Below are 19,638 nucleotides of genomic sequence, written 5' to 3'. Positions count from 1 at the left end.
CGCGATAATGTAATATCGAACACATTAAGCTTAAAATGTAAGTAAGTGTAGTCAACACATCAAAAGTGCACGACAAAAGATTATTAAAACAATGTTTTCAAATGTACTTTACTTTCAAGTAAAATTAATTTGACATTATTAAAAAGTGCACTAGAAACAGTCATGCATTGTCTCTCTTTAAGTTCACTTAAGTGGTCTTTCATTTCATTAATCTTGCATGGTTTGATGGTACAGTTTTTTATACTTTCAATATGTGAAATACACTAGAAGTGCACATTCAGTGTAGTATGGACTAGTGTGTAGTAGTTTACCTTCTCGCAGTAGCGCAGCTGGTACTGTAGGATCCTGTAGTGTGATTGTGTGGGTGTGTTCCAGAGCAGCGTCAGGCTGGATTCTGTGGCTGTGATCTTCCTCAAACCCGACACCAGTACAGGAACTACACGACACACACACAAGCAGCTATTAAAACACTCAACCAAAACAACACCTTTCATTCACATACACCTTTACGGTCTCTGCGTCTCACCGTTGGGGCTGGTGGTGATGTTGATGGTCTCCCCCGCGGGCCCCTGCTGACTCAGAGGAGAGACCCCGTTGAGGGCCATCACGGTGAAGCTGTAGGTGGTGTGAGGTCGGAGACCCCAAATGCTGACTCGCCGGCCCTGGATCCCAGTCTGCGATGGCCGGTAATTCACACCGTCCCCGCAGGGCGTGCAAGGGCCCCCGGGGGTCGGGCATATTCGACACTCTATGCTGTAGGTGAGGTCCGAACGGCCGCCGTTGTCTAACGGCTCGCTCCATTCCAGCGTCAAAGAGGTGTCGTTCACCTGGGGAACGGGGCTGCGCGGGGACGAGGGCGGACCTGAACGAGACGACAAACACAGGACTCACTGTTTGATTCACATGCATTCATCCGTAATACCCAGAAAGCCAGAAAAAGTCCACAAGAAAATGAAAAGAGGAGGGAAAGCAGACTAATGCTGATGATACAAGGGGCAACTTTTTGAGCAATTTTATCGGGCAACTTTTTTTTTGCAATATTGTTTGGGCACTTTCCCATTGAAAATGGGTAACAGATTTCTATCTGGATAATTTAGATCAATCGTGGGCCCCGTTTCTCACCTGGTTGCCCATTGACGGCAATATTTGCCAAAGTTGCCCGGCAACATTGCTCAAAAAGTTGCCCAGTGTATCATCAGCATAAGGGGCCGATCCCACCGAACGCGTCTTTTAGTTCTAAAAACGCGAGGCGCACAGCACTGCCTTTTTTGGTGACTTTAATAAAACAGCAGTGTGCTGCGGTTTTTTTATGTTGCTAAGCAACGACCAAAACAGCTGTCCTGTCAATCAAATCAAAGGATTAAAATCTTAGTTTTTTGCTGTAAAGTAAACTGTCATATTAGCAGAAACCTTACAAAATACAGCTCTGGGATATCCACGATAGACACCAAAGGTTTCTCCTCCATTTCTTGCAGTCTCCGGACTTTTTAAGCAACGGTAAACTTCCGTCACCACAACAGAAGACCCGCCTCTCCTTTCATTTGATTGGACAGTGGGAAAGAACGCGAATGACGTCGGGCGTTTTTCCGCTCAGAGTTGATTTTTTTTTCCAACTTCAGGCGCTCATAGCGCTCCTGCAAAAACGCGAGGCGCAGCAGGCGGCGAAAACACGATGCGCTGGGGGCGCATAAGCAGCGTGCAGAACGCTCACTGCCAACAGAAAACCATTCAAAAGAGGCGCCTCCAACTGCAAAAATGCGTTCAGTGTGATCGGGGCCTAATATGTGACCCTGGACCACAAAACCACACTGCAAGACACTTTTTGTCTTGTTTACAGCCCAAATATCTAAAAGCTCTTACATCAAGAAGGATTTTCTAGACATGTAAAAAATTATTGTCTTGTTTTCAGAAAAAAATATATAAAATTAAGTGAGTTTTTGCTTGGGGTAAGCACATTGGAAGATTAGTTTAGCTTGTTTTTAATTTTGACTTTTTTAAGAAAAACTAAAATTTTTACTTGTCTATAAAATCCTTGATTTAGGAATTTTTTTGATATTATGGCTGGAAACAAGCCAAAAAAGCTAAGTAAGAAAAGCATTTTTTTTTTTTTTGCAGTGCAGGCATATGGGTACATTTTTTTAAAATTGAGATTTACACAGCAAAAAATGCTTTTCTTACTTTTTTTGTCTTTGTCTTAAATCAAGGAGGATTTTCTAGACGAGTAAAAAATGTTTTCTTGCTTTCAGAAAAAAAAAATTTTTTTTACTTGTCTAGAAAATACTTCTCGATTTAAGAATTTTTTGATATTTTGGCTGAAAACAAAGTAAGAAAGGCAGTTTTTGCAGTGCAAATGTGACCCTGGACCACAAAACCACACTTTTTGTCTTGTTTCCAGCCAAAATATCAAAAAATCTTAAATCAAGAAGGATTTTCTAGACAAGTAAAAATTGTCTCATTTCCAGACAAATTATAAAACATATTCTTAAATTAAGAAGGATTTTCTAGAAAAGTAAAAATTATTGTCTTGTTTTCAGAAAAAAGAAGATACAATTAAGTGAAACAAGCACATTGGCAGATTATTTTTGGCTTGTTTTATGCAAAAACTCAATTTCTACTTGTTTTTTCTGAAAACAAGACAATCATTTTTACTTGTCTAGAAAACCCTTCTTGATTTAATACTATTTAGATATTTTGGCTGGAAGCAAGACAAAAAAGCATTTAAGTAATAAATGCTTTATTGATGTATTTTTTTGGATAGGACAATGTTTGGCTGAGATATTTGAAAATCTGGAATTCACAAAATATCTTCATGGAACATGATCTTTTCTTAATATCCTAATGATTGTTGGCATAAAGGAACAATTTTAACCCATACAATGTATTGTTGCCTATTGCTACAAATATACCCGTGCTACTTAAGACACTGGGGTTGAATGAAGACAGATATTTGAAGTTAGTCAATAAAAATCTACTTTTTTGACATGAAAGCATTTATTTGCTTTTTTTAATATCGTTTAATAAATCAGGCTTTCGTGGCTCATATAGTATGATACAGAGAGAATATGGAGCTCATTTTTATTCAGAGATGCACAGTTTGGAGCAGTTGCTTATATTTAACATTTTAGGAAGGTTAATAATTTATAGGCTTCAGATATGATCCCGCAGGCTTCATAGAGTTAAGGGACGGAAGTGTTTGAGACTCATGAGAGAAGCGTTACTCACGTGTGCAGGGTGTGTCTGGACTGTCGACAGCGGCACGGTAAAAACCAGAGCGACACATACACGAGGCAGATCCCGTCTCTCCTGTGTGACTGGAGTCAGGACACAGAGAACACGGGCCGGGACCGGATCCCATCTTAAACTGACCCACCGGACAAGCTGGACAGAGAGAACCAGACACAGAGATGCATAAAAAATACTGTTGTTTTTAAATCAGCCACTGTTTACAGGAAAGGAAAGTACATGCAAATGCATACACACATGAATCCAAGACTTTTAGGCTGGTCAAAAATACAGCAAATTTGTGAAATATTATTACAATTTTACATAACTGTTTTCTATGTGAATATCGGTTCAAATGTAATTTATTTCTTTGATGCAACGCTGAATTTTCAGCATCATTACTCTAGTCTTTCATTCTCACATGATCCTTCAGAAATCATTCTAATATGCTGATTTGCTGCTTTATGATTATTATCAATGTTGAAAACAGCTGTGCTGCTCAATATTTATATGGAATCCAAGATACATTTTGTTTTGATAAAAACGAAGTTAAAAAAACAGCATTTATTTGACATCTGTAACATTATGAAAGTCTTTGTCGCTTTTGATCAATTTAATGCTTCCCTGCACTGCAAAAAAGCGTATCTTACTTAGATTTCCTGTCCTGTTTCCAGCTAAAATATCTGAAAATCTTTAAATCAAGAAATATTTTCTAAAAGTAAAAATTATTTTCTTGTTTTCAGAAAAAAAACTAGTCAAAATTAAGTGCGCTTTTGCTTGAAACCAGCAAAACAATCTGCCAATGGGGTAAGAAAAAAATAATCTTGTTTTTAGTTTGAAATAAGATTTTTTTGCTTACGCTATTGGCAGATTGTTTGGCTTGTTCTAAGCAAAAAAAACTTTATTTTCACTTGTTTGGTCTTGTTTTTTCTGAAAACAAGAAAATAATTTATAATTGTCTACAAAATCATTCTTGATTTAAGAATTTTTAGATATTTTGGCTGAAAATCTAAAAATCTAAGAAATTAATTTTTTTTAATTAATTTTTTTAATTAATCCACAGTGTGCGGATTAAATGTATTAATTTCTTTAAAGAAAAACCCACAATTTTTGTCTTGTTTCCAGCCAAAATATCTCAAAATTCCTAAATCAAGAAAGATTTTCTAGACAAGTAAAATTTCAGAGAAAAAAAACAAGTCAAAAAAAGTGTTTTTTTCTTAGAACAAGAAAATAATCTGACAATGCGGTATGCGGAAAAAAATCTTATTTCAAACAGAAAACGGGATTATTTTGTTTCCCCCATTGGCAGATTATTTAGCTTGTTTCGAGCAAAAATGCACTTAATTTTGACTTGTTTTTGACTTAATTTTTACTCGGCGAGAAAATTCTTATTTTGTCTGGAAACAAGACAAAAAATCTAAGTAAGAAAAGCATTTTTGCAGTGCGGTTTGCTAACTAAACCATCATTAACCAGTCTGGACCTCCATAGTCTTTTCAGTACAACAAAGAAACAACAGGTTTAGTAGGAATGAGAGCTGTTTTATCATTAAACACACTTTTTCTCCATCAAACAAACACACACACACTCAAAAAATTGCTGTCTTAAGCACGAAGAGCATTTGTCCTTTTGTGTCAACATTTAAACAATCGTTTAAACAAATCCAAACATGTGCTGGTGTCTATTTCAGTTGATGCTGGTTTGATTTAGTCTTTAAAGCGCCTCCGAATCTCTGTGTGGCAAAGTCCGGCGTATGATATGAAATACGATCATGTTCTTCTGCATGTTTAGCCACTCAATCACGTAATTATAGTCTCGCAACTGACACAAACACACACTTTCAGCAGAAAAACCCACACGCATTCAGAAACTTTAGTAGCTGACATGACACACACACACACACATGCACAAGTATGGAGCAATGCTGAGTCTCATGAGACAGGAACAGACGAGTTTGCCTGACTAGTTTCATTTCATAATCAGTTCTCCACAACCCTCGTATTGATGGAAACACATCTGGATTTGATTAACATCAGTTTCACTCCGACCAAAACATGTGGTCTGAATTATCCTCCTAGTTCAAGAGGCTTTACACTGGTTTGTGTGTGTCTCTGTGTGTGTGTCATTTGAAACGTTTCCATAATGAATGTCTGTGAATTTACCCGATGAAGGATAAAGATCTTCAGTCCCTCTGGTGGTTTTACAGACACAGAAATGCTATTACTGTTGACATCCATATCTAGTGTGGAGGAGGTGTACTACGGGTGGACAGATTTAGAAATGTATCATTTATGATTTTTTTTTGTTTGTTTTAAAAGTCTTTTCTGCTCACCAAAGCTGCATTTCTTTGATCAAAAATACAGTAAAAATTCTAAAATTGTGAAATATTATTTAAATTCAAAATAACTATTTTCTATGTGAATATATAGTAAAATGTAATTTATATCCTGTGATCAATGCTGAATTTTCAGCATTATTACTCGTCTTCAGTGTCATGATTCTTCAGAAATTATTCTAACATGCTGATTTGCTGCTTTTTATTTTTATGCATTTATTTTCACGATTCTTTGATGAATAGAAAGTTCAAAAGAACAGCGTTTATTTGAAAAGTAATGCTTTTTAATGCTTTTCTTACTTAGATTTTTTTTCTTGTTTCCAGCCAAAATATCAAAAAAATTCTTAAATCAAGAGGGATTTCCTAAATAAAATGTTCTTGTTTTCTGAAAAAAAAAAAAAATACGTGCATTTTTGCTTGAAACATGCTAAATAATGTGCCAATGGGGTAAGAAAAATAATCTTGTTTTCTGTTTGAAATAACTTTTTTTTTGCTTACCCCATTGGCACATTATTTTTCTTATTCTAAACAGAAACTCTATTAATTTTTACTTGTTTTTTTCTGAAAACTTTTTTTATTTGTCTAGACAATCCTTGATTTAAGAATGTTTTTGATATTTTGGCTGGAAACAAATTTTTTGCAGTGCAAAAGAACATCATTTATTTGAAAAGTAACATTGATACATTGCAAAAAATGCTTTTTTGCTTAGATTTTTTTTGTCTTGTTTCCAGCCAAAATATCTAAAAAATCTTAAATCAAGAAGGATTTTCTAGAAGAGACAAATAATTTTCTTGTTTTCAGAAAAAAAAAAAAAAAAGTCAAAATTAAGTGTGTTTTTGCTTGAAACAAGCTAAATAATCTACCAATTGGGTAAGAAAAATATTGGCTGGAAACAAGATAAAAAAATCAAAGTAGGAAAATAATTTTTTGCAGTGTATCTAATTTTTAATTTTTTGCTAAACAAACAAACTAATCAATAAATAATCATTTGCTCAAGGCAAATTTGTGTTTCATAGTCACACACTGATTTTAATCCTATCCAAATTGAACATGTCTGTTTTTCTCGCACAACCTCAGGAAAAAAAAAATTACTGAGCAAATTACTTGCGTTTTTTTTCTTACTAGAGGGTCCTCAGAGAAAACTAATCTTGTTCAGATAGGAATGTCTGTGATTGCGGTATGTTATTGTTTTCACAGCTCTTCTCCTCATTTATTTTGAACCTTTGTTGAATACTATAACTAAAGATAATTTTCTTGTTAAACTGCCTGGAGAGCTATTTTTTTCCCCCAAACTTTCTGGGTTGGTGGTCCGGCGCTAAAAGACAATTACATCGTTACAGCAAGTGTGGTCTCAGAAACCGCTCTGGTACGATCCTTATCTTAATGCATTCCTTCCTTTAATTATATACATAATATGTTAACTATATAATTAATTAATTGGGTTTAGAGACAGAAACAAACACATTCAGAGCACGTGATCTTCTAGAAGACACTCCCATTGTGTTAACAACCACAAAGTCCAATCCCATGCAAATCTGCACATTGAATGACAAGATTCAAAATGTCATTTAGAAAGCAAATTCTGTATCATAAACTATAGGAAATGTACTCTGAAAAAAAAAAGCCTTTTTATTTAATGCATTAAATGTAGTTATTAATGCACTGTGTGATCTCACGAACCACAGTTATAATACATTACATTACTTGTCTATTCATTATTGCACTTTTAGAAAGTATAATGCATTAACACTTGACAACCAAACCTTCCAGTATCATAATGCATTTTAACTCCGGTTACACTTATTTGTGAAAAGATATAATGCATTACGATGTGCATTATGAACAAGCTACTTTTAAAAGTAATGCATTGCAATATTGTGTTACTCCCTAAAAAAGTAACTAATTACATATTTACTTTTTATGCAAAGTAATGCGTTGCATTGCTTTTGCGTTACTTTTTAAATCTGTCCAGCGCTTGCTTGTTTGTTTTTAATATAAAAAGTTGGATTTTTAGCAAATGTAAAAGCCCCTTCACAGCAAAAAGTGAAATGAATATGCCTAAGGATGAAGAAAAGGTAAAATAAATTCCGGTCGGTACAGAAGAGCTATAGAAAAGGAAGTTCAACACTCTTTCAGCAATGAGAAAAATTGCAAATGTTAGTTAATCTAATCTAAAGTAAGTTTTGCTTATTAGTATGGTTGAATTGGATCAACACTGCAAAAAATGCTTTTCCTTCTTAGATTTTTTTGTCTTGTTTCCAGCCAAAATATCTAAAAAATCTTAGTAAAAGTGATTTTCAAAATTCAAAAGTCAAAATTAACTGCATGTATGCTTGAAACAAGCAAAATAATCTGCCAATGGGGTAAAAAAAAAAAATCTTGTTTTCTGTTCGAAGTAAGAAACTTTGTCTAGAAAATCCCCTTTGATTTAAAATGTTTTAGATATTTTGGCTTAAAAAAAAAGAAATATGAAAAAAAGCATTAAAAAGTGTTACTTTCAAATAAATGCTGTTCTTTTGAACTTTCTACTCATCAAATAATCATAAAAAGTAAAAAATATAAAGCAGCAAATCAGCAGAAGAATCATGTGACACTAAAGACGAGTAATGATGCTGAAAATTCAGCTTTGATCACAGGATATAGATGACATTAACACATATTCACATAGAAAGGAGGTATTTTAAATGATAAAAGTTTGTTACATTATTACAGCTTTTACTGCATTTTTTAATCAATAAATGCAGCCTTGATGAGCATAAGAGGAGTCTTTCAAAAACATTTAAGCAGCATCACTGTTTCTACCGCAGTATTTTCACAATTAACAAGAGGAGATTGTACATGTGTGAATCTGCATGTGGTTAATTAGAGTCATTAGTACCGCTCACCACTCCCACACACACACACACACACACACACACACACACACACACACACACACACACACACACACACACACACACACGTCTGGCCTCACAGCCCTTCACCTGTGACCCCTGTGACCACACACTCTCCGTTCAGCCTTTCACCTGCCCACTAAACTGCAGCATTCTCTCTTTTATTCCTCTCTTTCTTTCTCTATTTCTCTCTGCCCATGCCTAATTGGTCATGTCATTAGAGTGCCTTTGTACTGGACACATCCCTGCCCACAGGCGCCACTATTATGGCTTTGCGCTGGCTTTGTGTGTGTGGGTGTGTGAAAGAAAGGGATGAACAGCAGATGTAGTGTGTTTGAGTGGATGAATGCTGAGTAAGTCTTTGAGTGTGTGTGTGTGTGTGTGTGTGTGTGTGTGTGTGTGTGTGAACTCCAGGGGTTGACACCCACAGAAAGCACAGCTGCAGTGTTTAACAGACGAGGACAGCCTTTAACACCGCACCCATCGCATGGAACTTCATTAAAGAGCCCAAGTCATATTTGAAAACTGGGAGGATTTGGACTGATCCACTCCGCTGAGAGACGGCGATTACTTGAATTAAAGGAGATCAGTCGTGTCCTTAAATGAATTTTCCAGACTAAACCCTTTTCCCGGTCAACTTAAGCTAGACCTACACGCACGCAACATGTGCTGGCCATTACCTTTAGACCATCATTGTGAATTGCTGAACGGTGTGAAAATGAACACTACAAAAAATGCTTTTCTACCTTAGATTTTTTGTCTTGATTCCAGCCAAAATATCAAAAAATTCTTAAATCAAGAAGGATTTTCTAGACGAGTAAAAATAATTTTTTTTTGTTTTCAGAAAAACAAGTCAAAATTAAGTGAGCTTTTGCTTAGAACAAACCAAAAAATCTGCCAATGGGGTAAGAAAAAAAATCTTATTTCAAACAGATTTTTCTAACCCCATTGGCAGATTATTTTGCTTGTTTCAAGCAAAAATGCACTTAATTTTGACCTTTTTTTTTCTGAAAACAAGATAATTTTTACTCGTCTAAAAAATCCTTCTTGATTTAAGAGTTTTTAGATATTTTGGCTGGAATCAAGACAAAAAATCTAAGCTAGAAAAGCATTTTTTGCAGTGAACACTGCAAAAAAAGATTTTCTTACACTTTTTGTCTTGTTTCCAGCCAAAATATCTAAAAATTCTTAAATTGAGAAGGATTTTCTAGACAAGTAAAAATTGTTTTCTCAAAAGTCAAAATGAAGTGAGTTTTTGCTTAGAACAAGAAAAATAATCTTATTTCAAACAGAAAACAAAATTATTTTTCTTACCCCATTGGTAGATTATTTTGCTTGTTTCAAACAAAAACACACTTTTTTGACAGCTTTTTTCTGAAAACTAAAAATACGTTTTACTTGTCTATAAAATGCTTCTTGATTTAAGAATTTTTAGATATTTTGGCTGGAAACAAGACAAAAAAATAAGTAAGAAAAGCATTTTTTGCAGTGAAAACGTTAATTATTTTACTAAAAATTAGGGATCATACAAAATGCACATTGTTTTTTTATTTAGTACTGACCTGAATACGATATTTCACATATAAGATGTTTACGTATAGTCCTTAACTTAATACCATGTTGTTACCTGAATGATCCACAGCTGTGTGTTTTTTGTTTAGTGATAGTTGTTCATGAGTCCCTTGTTGGTCCTGAACAGTTAAACTGTCTGCTGTTCTTTCAGAAAAATCCTTCATGTCCCACAGATTCTTTGGTTTTCCAGCATTTTTGTGTATTTGAACCCTTTACAGAATGTTCAAAAGCTCACTGATGCTTCAGAAGGAAACATGATGCATTAAGAGCCGGGGGTGAAAACTTTTGAAATTTGAAGATCAGAGTAAATTTGACTTATTTTGTCTTCTGGCAAACATGTAACTATCTTCTGTAGCGTCTGAATGGCAGTACTAAATGAAAAAATATATATATTGAGGCAAAAAAAAAAACAATTTTGTTCAAAAGTTTTTGCCCCCCCGGATCTTAATGCATGTTTTTCTTCTTCTGGAGCATCAGTGAGTGTTTGAACCTTCTGTAATAGTTGCATATGAGTCCCCCAGTTGTCCTCAGTGTGAAAAATGGATCTCAAAATCATACAGTCATTGTTGGAAAGGGTTCAAATACACAAAAATGCTGAGAAGTCTAAATATTTGTTGAATTGTTCTGAAGAACAGCGGGCAAACAAGCGACTCATGAACAACTATCACTAAACAAAAACAGACAGCTGTGGATCATTCAGGTAACAACACAGTATTAAGAAACTTTCTAAATGTCTTATCTGTGTCGCTGTGGTCTTCATTCTTCAGAAGACGGCAGTCATAAATGCAATCTCACTGGAGGTCTAATATTGCACACATTGACGACTAACATTTATCAGAAAGGCAATTAATCTGTCATCCGTGAGAAGTCGTATTAACCGATCAAAGAAGGCTGATTTTGCCCTTTGATAAAAGAATCCATCTCAAATGGCAATACCGTGTTCAGACGTGCACTGGCTTAAGCCGCCTCGGATAAACGAGTGTGTCATATGCAGAAATGTAAATCCACCCCGGATGCACAGAACTGTAATGTAATAGCGAAGGAAAACGTGTCCAGCCGTAGGACACTGATGAAATACGGCGTAATCCCCTCTCCTGATCTCGTCTATTCTGTGAGACCTTCGTCTCACCTCTCTCACTGTTTTCCCTTCTTCTCAAGTGTCACAGTCTTTGTCTAATTCAGTCCCATCTGTCCTTTACTGTCTCTCAGGCCTCTTATCAGCACTGAAGTTGCAGCCGTTGTCAGTACAAATGTCCTCAAGACTTACTCTTAAGGTAGACAAGCGGAAAGTTTGTGTGAAAGTTTCTGTACTCGACAGTCTCTCAGGTTCATACATTTGTAATAGTAGTTATAAAGATGGAAGTTTATGTTCAGAACAGCAAGCTGCTTTTTGCCGCATACGGTGCACAGTGAGAAATTGTTTTATATGCATGGAAAACCCGCTTGACCAGCTACATCTGTCAAAATGTGTATCATTCAACCAGAGCACACTGTGTGTGTGATACTGTATCCACAATGTGCTCAACCTGACCTTCTATCTCCTATGGGACGATCTGGAAGAAACGTTTTATTTTATATCTTCTTTCTTTTTTGTCAGATTGTGTTAAAAATGTAAAACAACACTGTTTATTTGCAGCATAATTAATGCAGCTGTTAATTAACTGATTATATTAAACTGTAAATGCTCCAATGTACATATTTTTTAGATATTTAAAATATTTAAAAAAAAATTTTTAAAGATATTTTTGACCCAGGACCTCAAAACCAGTAATAAGGATCAATTTGTAGATTTTGTAACTATATGAAAATCGGCAATCTGAGGGTGCAAAAAAAATCTAAATATTGAGAAAATCACTTTTAAAGTTGTCCAAATGAAGTTCTTAGCAATGCATATTACAAATCAAAAAAAAAATATATATATATATATATTTACAAAATATCTTCATTGGAACATGATCTTTACTTAATTTCTTAATTATTTTTGGCGTAAAAGAAAAATCTTTTAAACGTTCTGTTCATCAAAGAATCCTAAAAAATACATATTGTGGTTTCCATAAAAAAACTGTTTTCAACATTGCTAATAATCAGAAATGTTTCTTCAGCAGCAAATCAGCATTTTAGAACGCTTTCTGAAGAATCGTGTGACACCAAAGACTGAAGTAATGATCCTGAAAATTCAGCTTTACATTTCAGGAATAAATTATATTTAAAAATGCATTCAAATAGAACACAGTTATTTTATAATGTAAATATATTTTACAATATTACTGTTTGTACTGTATTTTTCTGATCATATCAATGCAGCTTTGGTGAGCAGAAGAAATTTACTCGAAAACATAACTTAAACCAAAATGTACATCAAAGAATACAATTTTTGTTAGTGACATTTCATCTTGAGCAGATAAGAATCAGCCGTAGTGAGTGTAATTATATTCCATCATATGTGACTCTGGAGCACAAAACCATCATAAAAGTACATTTTTGGAAATTGAGGTTTATACATCATCTAAATGCGGATATAAGCTTTCCATTGATGCATGGTTTGTTATGATAACACAACTCTTTGAAAATCTCAAATCTGAGGGTGCAAAAAAAAATTAAATCTAAACATTGAGAAAATTGCCTTTAAAGTTGTCCAAATGAAGTTCTTAGCAATGCATATTACTAATCAAAAATTAGGTTTTCACATATTTACGATATGAAATTTACAAAATATTTTCATGAAACATGATCTTTATTTAATATCCTAATGATATTTAGCATAAAAGATAAAATCGACAATTTTGACCCATGCAATATATTTTTGGCTATTGCTACAAATATATCCGTGCTACTTCAGACTGGTTTTGTGCTCCAGGGTCACATGTAGTGTGGCTTTAAAAAATCTATTAAACGTTCTGTTCATTAAAGAATCCTTAAAAATACATTTTGTGTATTGTGTCATGTGACACTAAAGACTGAAGCAATGATGCTAAAAATGTAGCTTTACATCTGAGGAATAAATTATATTTAAAAATGCATTCAAATATCCAAATATTGAGAAAAATCACCTTTAAATTTGTCCAAATGATGTTCTTAGCCATGCATGTTATTTTATTGAAAATCAAGTTTTGATTTATTTACGATAAGAAATGTACTAAATGGAACATGGTCTGTACTTAATTTCCTAATGATTTTTGGCCTAAAAGAAAAATCAATAATTTTGACTCAATGTATTTTTGGCTATTGCTACAAATATACCCGAGCTGGTTTTGTGGTCCAGTGTCATATTTAAACAGCACTGTAAGATGCATCAAAGAATTGTTTAATTGAACAGAAATCTGGCAACATTTTTGGCTCCAATTGTAGCCCGTTGTGTTCTCACTCACCTCTACACTCCAGCTCTCCAAGGCTGGACTCGAAGCCCGGCAGGCAAGTGCAGGTGGTGGTGGGCTGGTCCACCCACTGTCCATCTTCTCCACAGAACATCTTGGGCATCCTGGGATTGGGTCCAGGCTGCGCTGCGTTGGCCACACACTGGCCCACTGCCTCCTGGACCAGCGAGCGTGGAACTGTCTCCGGGAAGACGGATAGCGAGCGCGTGAGAGCCGGACACTTCTTAAAGAAGACGCGTACAGATAGAAGGGCCATGCAGGCGCCCTGAGCCTGGAACGCCAAGTAGAATCCACGCTTGGTCAAAGGGCCCAAACGCAGCGTCTTGACATTGAACTTCTTCTCTCCTCCTTTACGCAGCAGGAAATCCGCAGCCACTGTGTCAACCTGATAGAGACAGAGATATGATGAGATCAAGTGAGATCTAAGGTATCTACATTCATTTCAAGTTATACTTGCTCTAAAGAAGAAGTGCACTTTATTGTACTGAATGCGCACTTGCAATGTGCTTCAAATATTTAGATTAATGAAATAAAGGCCACCTAAGTGCATTTATATTTTTAAGTGAAAAATGTCTATTTTAAATCACCTTTTTATTAATCTAAAAAGTTTTTAATAGCATCCAGTGGCTGTTCGTGGTATAACACCCTTAGTATATATATTTTTTGATATCAACTTCAAATTTGAAACATAACTTATTTAAACTTAAGACTTTAATGTTTTTGCTATTTTTGGATTTAAATCACTTTATTAATCTTTTGTCATTTTTTTTAAGCTCGGCACTCTTTTTTTTCAATGTCTTTTTTCTTTATCGAATTTTTTAGTAATATCAAAAATTATATATCATTTAAAAGATTATTTTAAAGAGACCATTTTGAAATCAGATTATTCTTTAAAATCTTTTAGTGGTCTCCACCCCCTTAGTGGGCGGTGCCAAGTGTCATATTACAAAAGGCATTACGACTTTTAGAATCAAAACTTTTTATAAACTTGACATATATTTAGAAAGGTCTGAGTTTCAAGATTCTGTTTTTGTTGGTTATTTTGTGATAGAAATAATATTAACAGAAAAATGCAAAAAAAATGCATAGCAACCGGTGGTTGATATAAAAAACCTTATTTTTTTATATCAACTTCAAATTTGAAACTTAACTTATTTAGACATAAGGCTTTCATTTTATTGCAATTTTGGATTAAAAAAATATTTTGTAAAATGTGTATATATATATATATATATATAAACAGTTTGGTACAGTTTATTTTCTTTGCAGTAAATTTAAACTTTTATAATTTTGATATTTCTGAAATGATTCTACTTCTGAAATAATCTGCAGATTGCATTCTATTCTTCAAAAATGAGGGGTGACCTTTAAGGGGTTAAATAAGTGCACTTATTTTGATGTGAGGACTAACATAATAAAGCACATTAAGGTACTTGATTATAATTGTAGTGTGCTTTTCAATATTACATTTTAAGTTATTTTATTTTTAAATGTACTAAATTGCAACTTAATTACAAATATATTTAAAGCCTTCACATACAAGTTTCAACAGAAATGACATTAAAGCATATTTTAGTTCACAGTAGATTCTTGTCAGTACATTCAGCTGTCCACTTCAATCACATTTCGAAGACAATAGAAGCAATTGCGAAATTACATCCACCTTATTTTCCCCATCAGACAGGGTGTGACTATTTGTAAATATAATGGGTCTGGCTTTCGGTGTCATTTGCTTCCAGCTATTTTTAGTTGAACACACTAGTCTGTAGCGCAGCTTTACTGTTTACTGCAGTTTGTTTACTTTAGCTTAAAAAATAAGGCGGATAAAGAGATGTACTTAAGTCTTTAAGAAGGGAGTCAAAAGTTCAGCTAATTGCATTTAATACAACTTTTATAACCTTTTCATACAATTATGTGCAATTAAGTGTCTGAAAACATCATGGTTTGCACATGAGTGTATTTTTTAACAGATATTATTTCCGCAAACTCTTTTTAAAGCATGCTAAGTATGATAATAGTGTTTTTGATTTCTCCAAATGAATTGAAAGGGGTCACCGGGTGCAAAACTAACTTTGCCATATTGTTTGAACATTAATGTGTGTTGGTAGTTTGTGAACACAACCACCCTACAATGATAAAAATCCACCCAGTGGTATTTTTTTAATCTTTAAAGTGAAAGTATAAGGGATTTTTTATGCATCTTTGCAAATGGTCTTTCTTAATAATGTGCTTGTTGGCAAGTTTTGCTGATAAACATAGCTACAGTAAACATAATCCCAGAGAGGGGCGGGCCAAGCAGAGCTTGTGGCATTTAAAGGGGCCATGTCTTAAAATGAGTTGAGTTTTTGCAGAGCTGATTTTGCCAAGATAAAAGGCTGTTTTTTTTCACTACTATTGAGAATTTTTAACCAAAGTGTATTAGAGACTTTTCATTAAGAATCATATGAACTTGTGGAAAATGGTCATCCGATGACCTCTTTAAAGAAAAACATTTGACAAATGGTCCTTTCAGTAACATTAGTAACAATTCTTTCATGTGCATTCGAGTGTGCATGATCATTTGCAAGTGTGCACCTTGGTATAGGGGTTCTCCATCCATGCGGGGTGGTTTGCCGTCGCGTCATCCGTGTCGCTCTGGTAGTAGTAAAGGTTAAAGGTCTCTTTGCAGGATCTGTGGTGCGTGCTCCGGGATGAGCATTCGATCATGGTGAAGAGCAGCTCCACATATACCTGAGACGCCCCACGCCGCTCGATGAGCTTACTGCGCAGCCAGTGACTGGACGAACCGTCGGCCTGACAGATCTGATACGTCCTCACGCTGTTGTTCTCCTCATCCAGACCGCTGACCTCCTCCCACTGCGCAAAAGAAGGAGATCAGTTGTAATAATATATAGTTGACACTGAGTTGTAGGGTCATACACTAGAGCTGCGGGTCTTACCTCAGGTTTAGAGCGAGAGTATGTCGTCCACTTCAGATCTGACGTCTCTGTTTTTGTATTCATTAGGACCTCTGTCAAACACAAGATTAAGATCTGTTAAATAAATAAATAAATATGACATTGCGATCTTTAATCTTGCCAGCTGTGAAAAAGGACTGTGCTTAATTGTATTCAATGTGTACTTCAATTTTTAAACTATATTTAAAAAAAACTGGATTAAAGTTTTTTTCTTCTGCTGAATACAAAAAATGATGTTTTGAAGAATGTTGGAAGCCAAACAGTTGCACTGCAAAAAAATGCTTTTCTTACTTTGTCTTGTTTTGTCCAGCCAAAATATCTACAAATTCTTAAATCAAGAAGGATTTTTTAGACAAGTCAAAAATAGGCTTGTTTTTAGAAAAAACAAGTCAAAATTAAGCGTGTTTTTGCTTGAAACAAGCAAAGTAATATGCCAATGGGGTAAGAAAAATAATCTTGTTTTCAGTTTGAAATAAGATTTTCGAAACAAAAACGCATTTCATTTTGAGTTGTTTTTTTCTGAAAACAATATTATATATATATATACACTGAGTTGTAGGCCAAACCCATATACATTTATTATTTGGGTAAAAAAAAAAAAATAATAATAATAAATGTATATGGGTTTGGCATTTTTTATTTTTTTTTATCGTACTGAATATGCACTTGTAGTATAATCTTAAAAGTACACACATAAAAGCATATAAAACAAAAATCCACTTACAGATAATAAAATATTAATACAGTGAAAGGCTACTTAAGAGTACTTAAAGAGAGATCACTTTCAAGCATAGTTCACCCTTAAAAATGAGGATGTTTTGAAGAATGTCGGTAACCAAACAGTTGACGCTAACAGGGTTTGGAATAAGTTTTTAATTGGTTTGTATATGCACATAAGTATAAACTTAAAAGTACACACATAAAAGTGTATACAAAAAACTCCACTTACAGATAAAAAAATATTAATACAGTAAAAGGTTAATTAAGAGTATCACTTTCAATAATAGTTCACCCTAAAAATGAAGATAGATTGAAGTATGTAGGTAAATAATCAGCTATTGGTCCTCATTTACTAGAAAAAAAAAAATACTATGGAAGTCAATGGGTGCCGTCAGCTGTTTGGTTACCAACATTCTTTGAAATACATCATTATTTGTGTTTAACAGAAACAAAGACACTCATACAGGTTTGGAACAACTTAAAACTGTGCAAATGACAAAATGTAATTTTTGGGTACACGGTCTCTCTAATCTTCTATGTTTTCATAACCATTTGTCATGCTTTGAAGCACACTTATTTTGATGTGTTGACCTAACATACTAAAATGCATGTAAAATACAGGGTTATAGTTTTAGCTGCAGTGTTTTTGAATATCACATAGTTCTCATGGTGCTTTTTAACAAGTGTGGCTACACCAGCAAGATTTCCTCAGCTAACCAACTTCACCAGAGTATTTGTTTTTGCCGGTCCACTAGCAAAAGCAGCAGCGCCCATTAAAAACCCCAATGGAAATTCATGCAGATCTGCTGTGTTTTCAGCACATCTGAGCAATGACATTTTTCCTCCGAGCGCACAGAGGGCAAGGGAAGTTCCCTGAGGTTCGATGGTTTGGTTATCAAATCATAGCCAGCAGAAGCTTAAGCAAAAACAAATCCAGCAACGCTGGGCGTTTTTCTCTCTCACAGCGACTTGCATAGCTGCAGTATCCCACAGGGAAACCGGCGGACATGGGAACAAGGGCACAGCCTAATTTTACACTCGCGCACATATACAGTGACAACACCGAATCACTATATAGAGTTTCAACTCGGCGGTGAATGATGGTCATTTAATTTCCAGCGAACATCCTTCCTTTCATCCATTTCCACTCTCAATCCTGATTGCGTTTTTGCTTGAACTGGCTGTTGGTCATTACTTATTGATGCCGGTGATGGGTTTTAATCAGGCATTCATTCAGTCACCCCCTCCAGACTTCCGCGCACATATCTGGCCCTGGGGTTCTATGGGAGCCGCGCTGGTCACATGACCAACCCAGAGCCGCCGCACGGTTCAAACCGGCTCCAATCACAAAGATCCTTTGATCTAAAAATACTACCACAGAATATATTTCCCTCTCTCTCTCCCCCTCTCTCTCCCTCTCTCTCTCCCTCTCTCTCTTTCCCTCTCTCTCTCTCTCTCTCTCTCTCTCTCTCTCTCTCTCCTGCCGTATTTGTTCAAACTCCTTTCTTATCCGTGTCTCTAAGGAGGAACACCTTTATTGCTCTTTTTTTTTTTGCATGTGCTTTTCCCATGAGTGTTGGAGTTTAGCATACAGAGATGGAATCAATGTGTTTCTGTCTGTATGTATCTGGGTCGAGACTTGTCTTGGGGACTGGAAGCTTTCTGTTGGTTTAAAAATCAGCATCAATGACGTGAAGGAAAAGACGTTGTTTAAGCCCTATGCGGCCGCAGGGAGAACACTGGCTATATTCTGAATTGATCTTAGACGCCGTGTAGTATATACTTTATAATGTCCAAAGAGGTAAAAAAAAAAAAAAAAAGTCGGCAGTCTCCATTTAAATGTAGTTAAATGTTTAATTGTGTGAGTAAAATTATTTTTTTACCAAGAATATATTAACCTAGAAAACAGTTTTGCATTGCAACAATATATAATGAAACTAATTTTTTAAGTATTTTTGATCAAATAAATGCAGCCTTGATGAGCATGAGAGATGTCTTTAGAAGACACTGCAAAAAATGCTTTTCTTATATTTTGTGTTGTTTCCAGCCAAAATATCTAACATTTCTTAAATCAAGAAGGATTTTCTAGACGAGTAAAAATGATTTTTTTGAACAAGCAAAATAATCTGCCAATGGGGTAAGCAAAAAAAATCTTATTACAAACAGAAAACGAGATTATTTTTCTTAACAAATTATGTTAACTTTTAAGTTTGAGCAAACAATTAGTAAAACTAAAGAAAAAGGTGGCAAACTAAAATCATAAAAAGCATTTCATTGCTTAAAATATAAATAAACACTATCTGAAATATAATAAAATATATTTAATTTTTTTTTAAATCTATTTCATCAACTCATTTTAGAATTACTAAAATTGTACAATTATTAATAATATAAATAATAATAAATTGATTTTAGTTTAAATTTTCAAACTAAAACTTAATTTAAAAATGTATTATTTAAGACATTATCTATTAGACATTATCTAAAATCAAATAAATGTAATTTAAAATGGAAAAAACTATTTCATAATTGTATTTCTCATTTTTTAACTAAAATAAATAAAAAA

General features: G+C 34.6%; 1 protein-coding gene across 2 annotated transcripts in view; it reads right to left on the bottom strand.

The window, feature by feature from the left end:
* The window catches only part of LOC141335818 (ephrin type-B receptor 4a), a 31,851-nt gene extending 15,433 nt beyond the window's left edge, over positions 1-16,418 (bottom strand). The window contains exons 1-6 of one of the 2 annotated variants that reach the window (XM_073841374.1): positions 16,335-16,418; positions 15,970-16,251; positions 13,390-13,780; positions 3,223-3,378; positions 527-862; positions 312-436 (exon numbers count right to left, since the gene is read on the bottom strand). In XM_073841374.1, coding sequence (XP_073697475.1) covers positions 312-436; positions 527-862; positions 3,223-3,378; positions 13,390-13,780; positions 15,970-16,251; positions 16,335-16,397 — 1,353 coding nt within the window. In that variant the 5' untranslated portion in view covers positions 16,398-16,418. The remainder of the gene's footprint in view (positions 1-311; positions 437-526; positions 863-3,222; positions 3,379-13,389; positions 13,781-15,969; positions 16,252-16,334) is intronic. The other variant, XM_073841373.1, reaches the window with a different exon arrangement.
* Positions 16,419-19,638: the final 3,220 nt, after the last annotated feature.

Source organism: Garra rufa, chromosome 5 (genome assembly GCF_049309525.1).
Source record: "Garra rufa chromosome 5, GarRuf1.0, whole genome shotgun sequence".
Lineage (NCBI taxonomy): Eukaryota > Metazoa > Chordata > Actinopteri > Cypriniformes > Cyprinidae > Garra > Garra rufa.
Note: the sequence above shows the minus strand (reverse complement) of the source record. Positions and strands in the feature narration are given on the sequence as shown.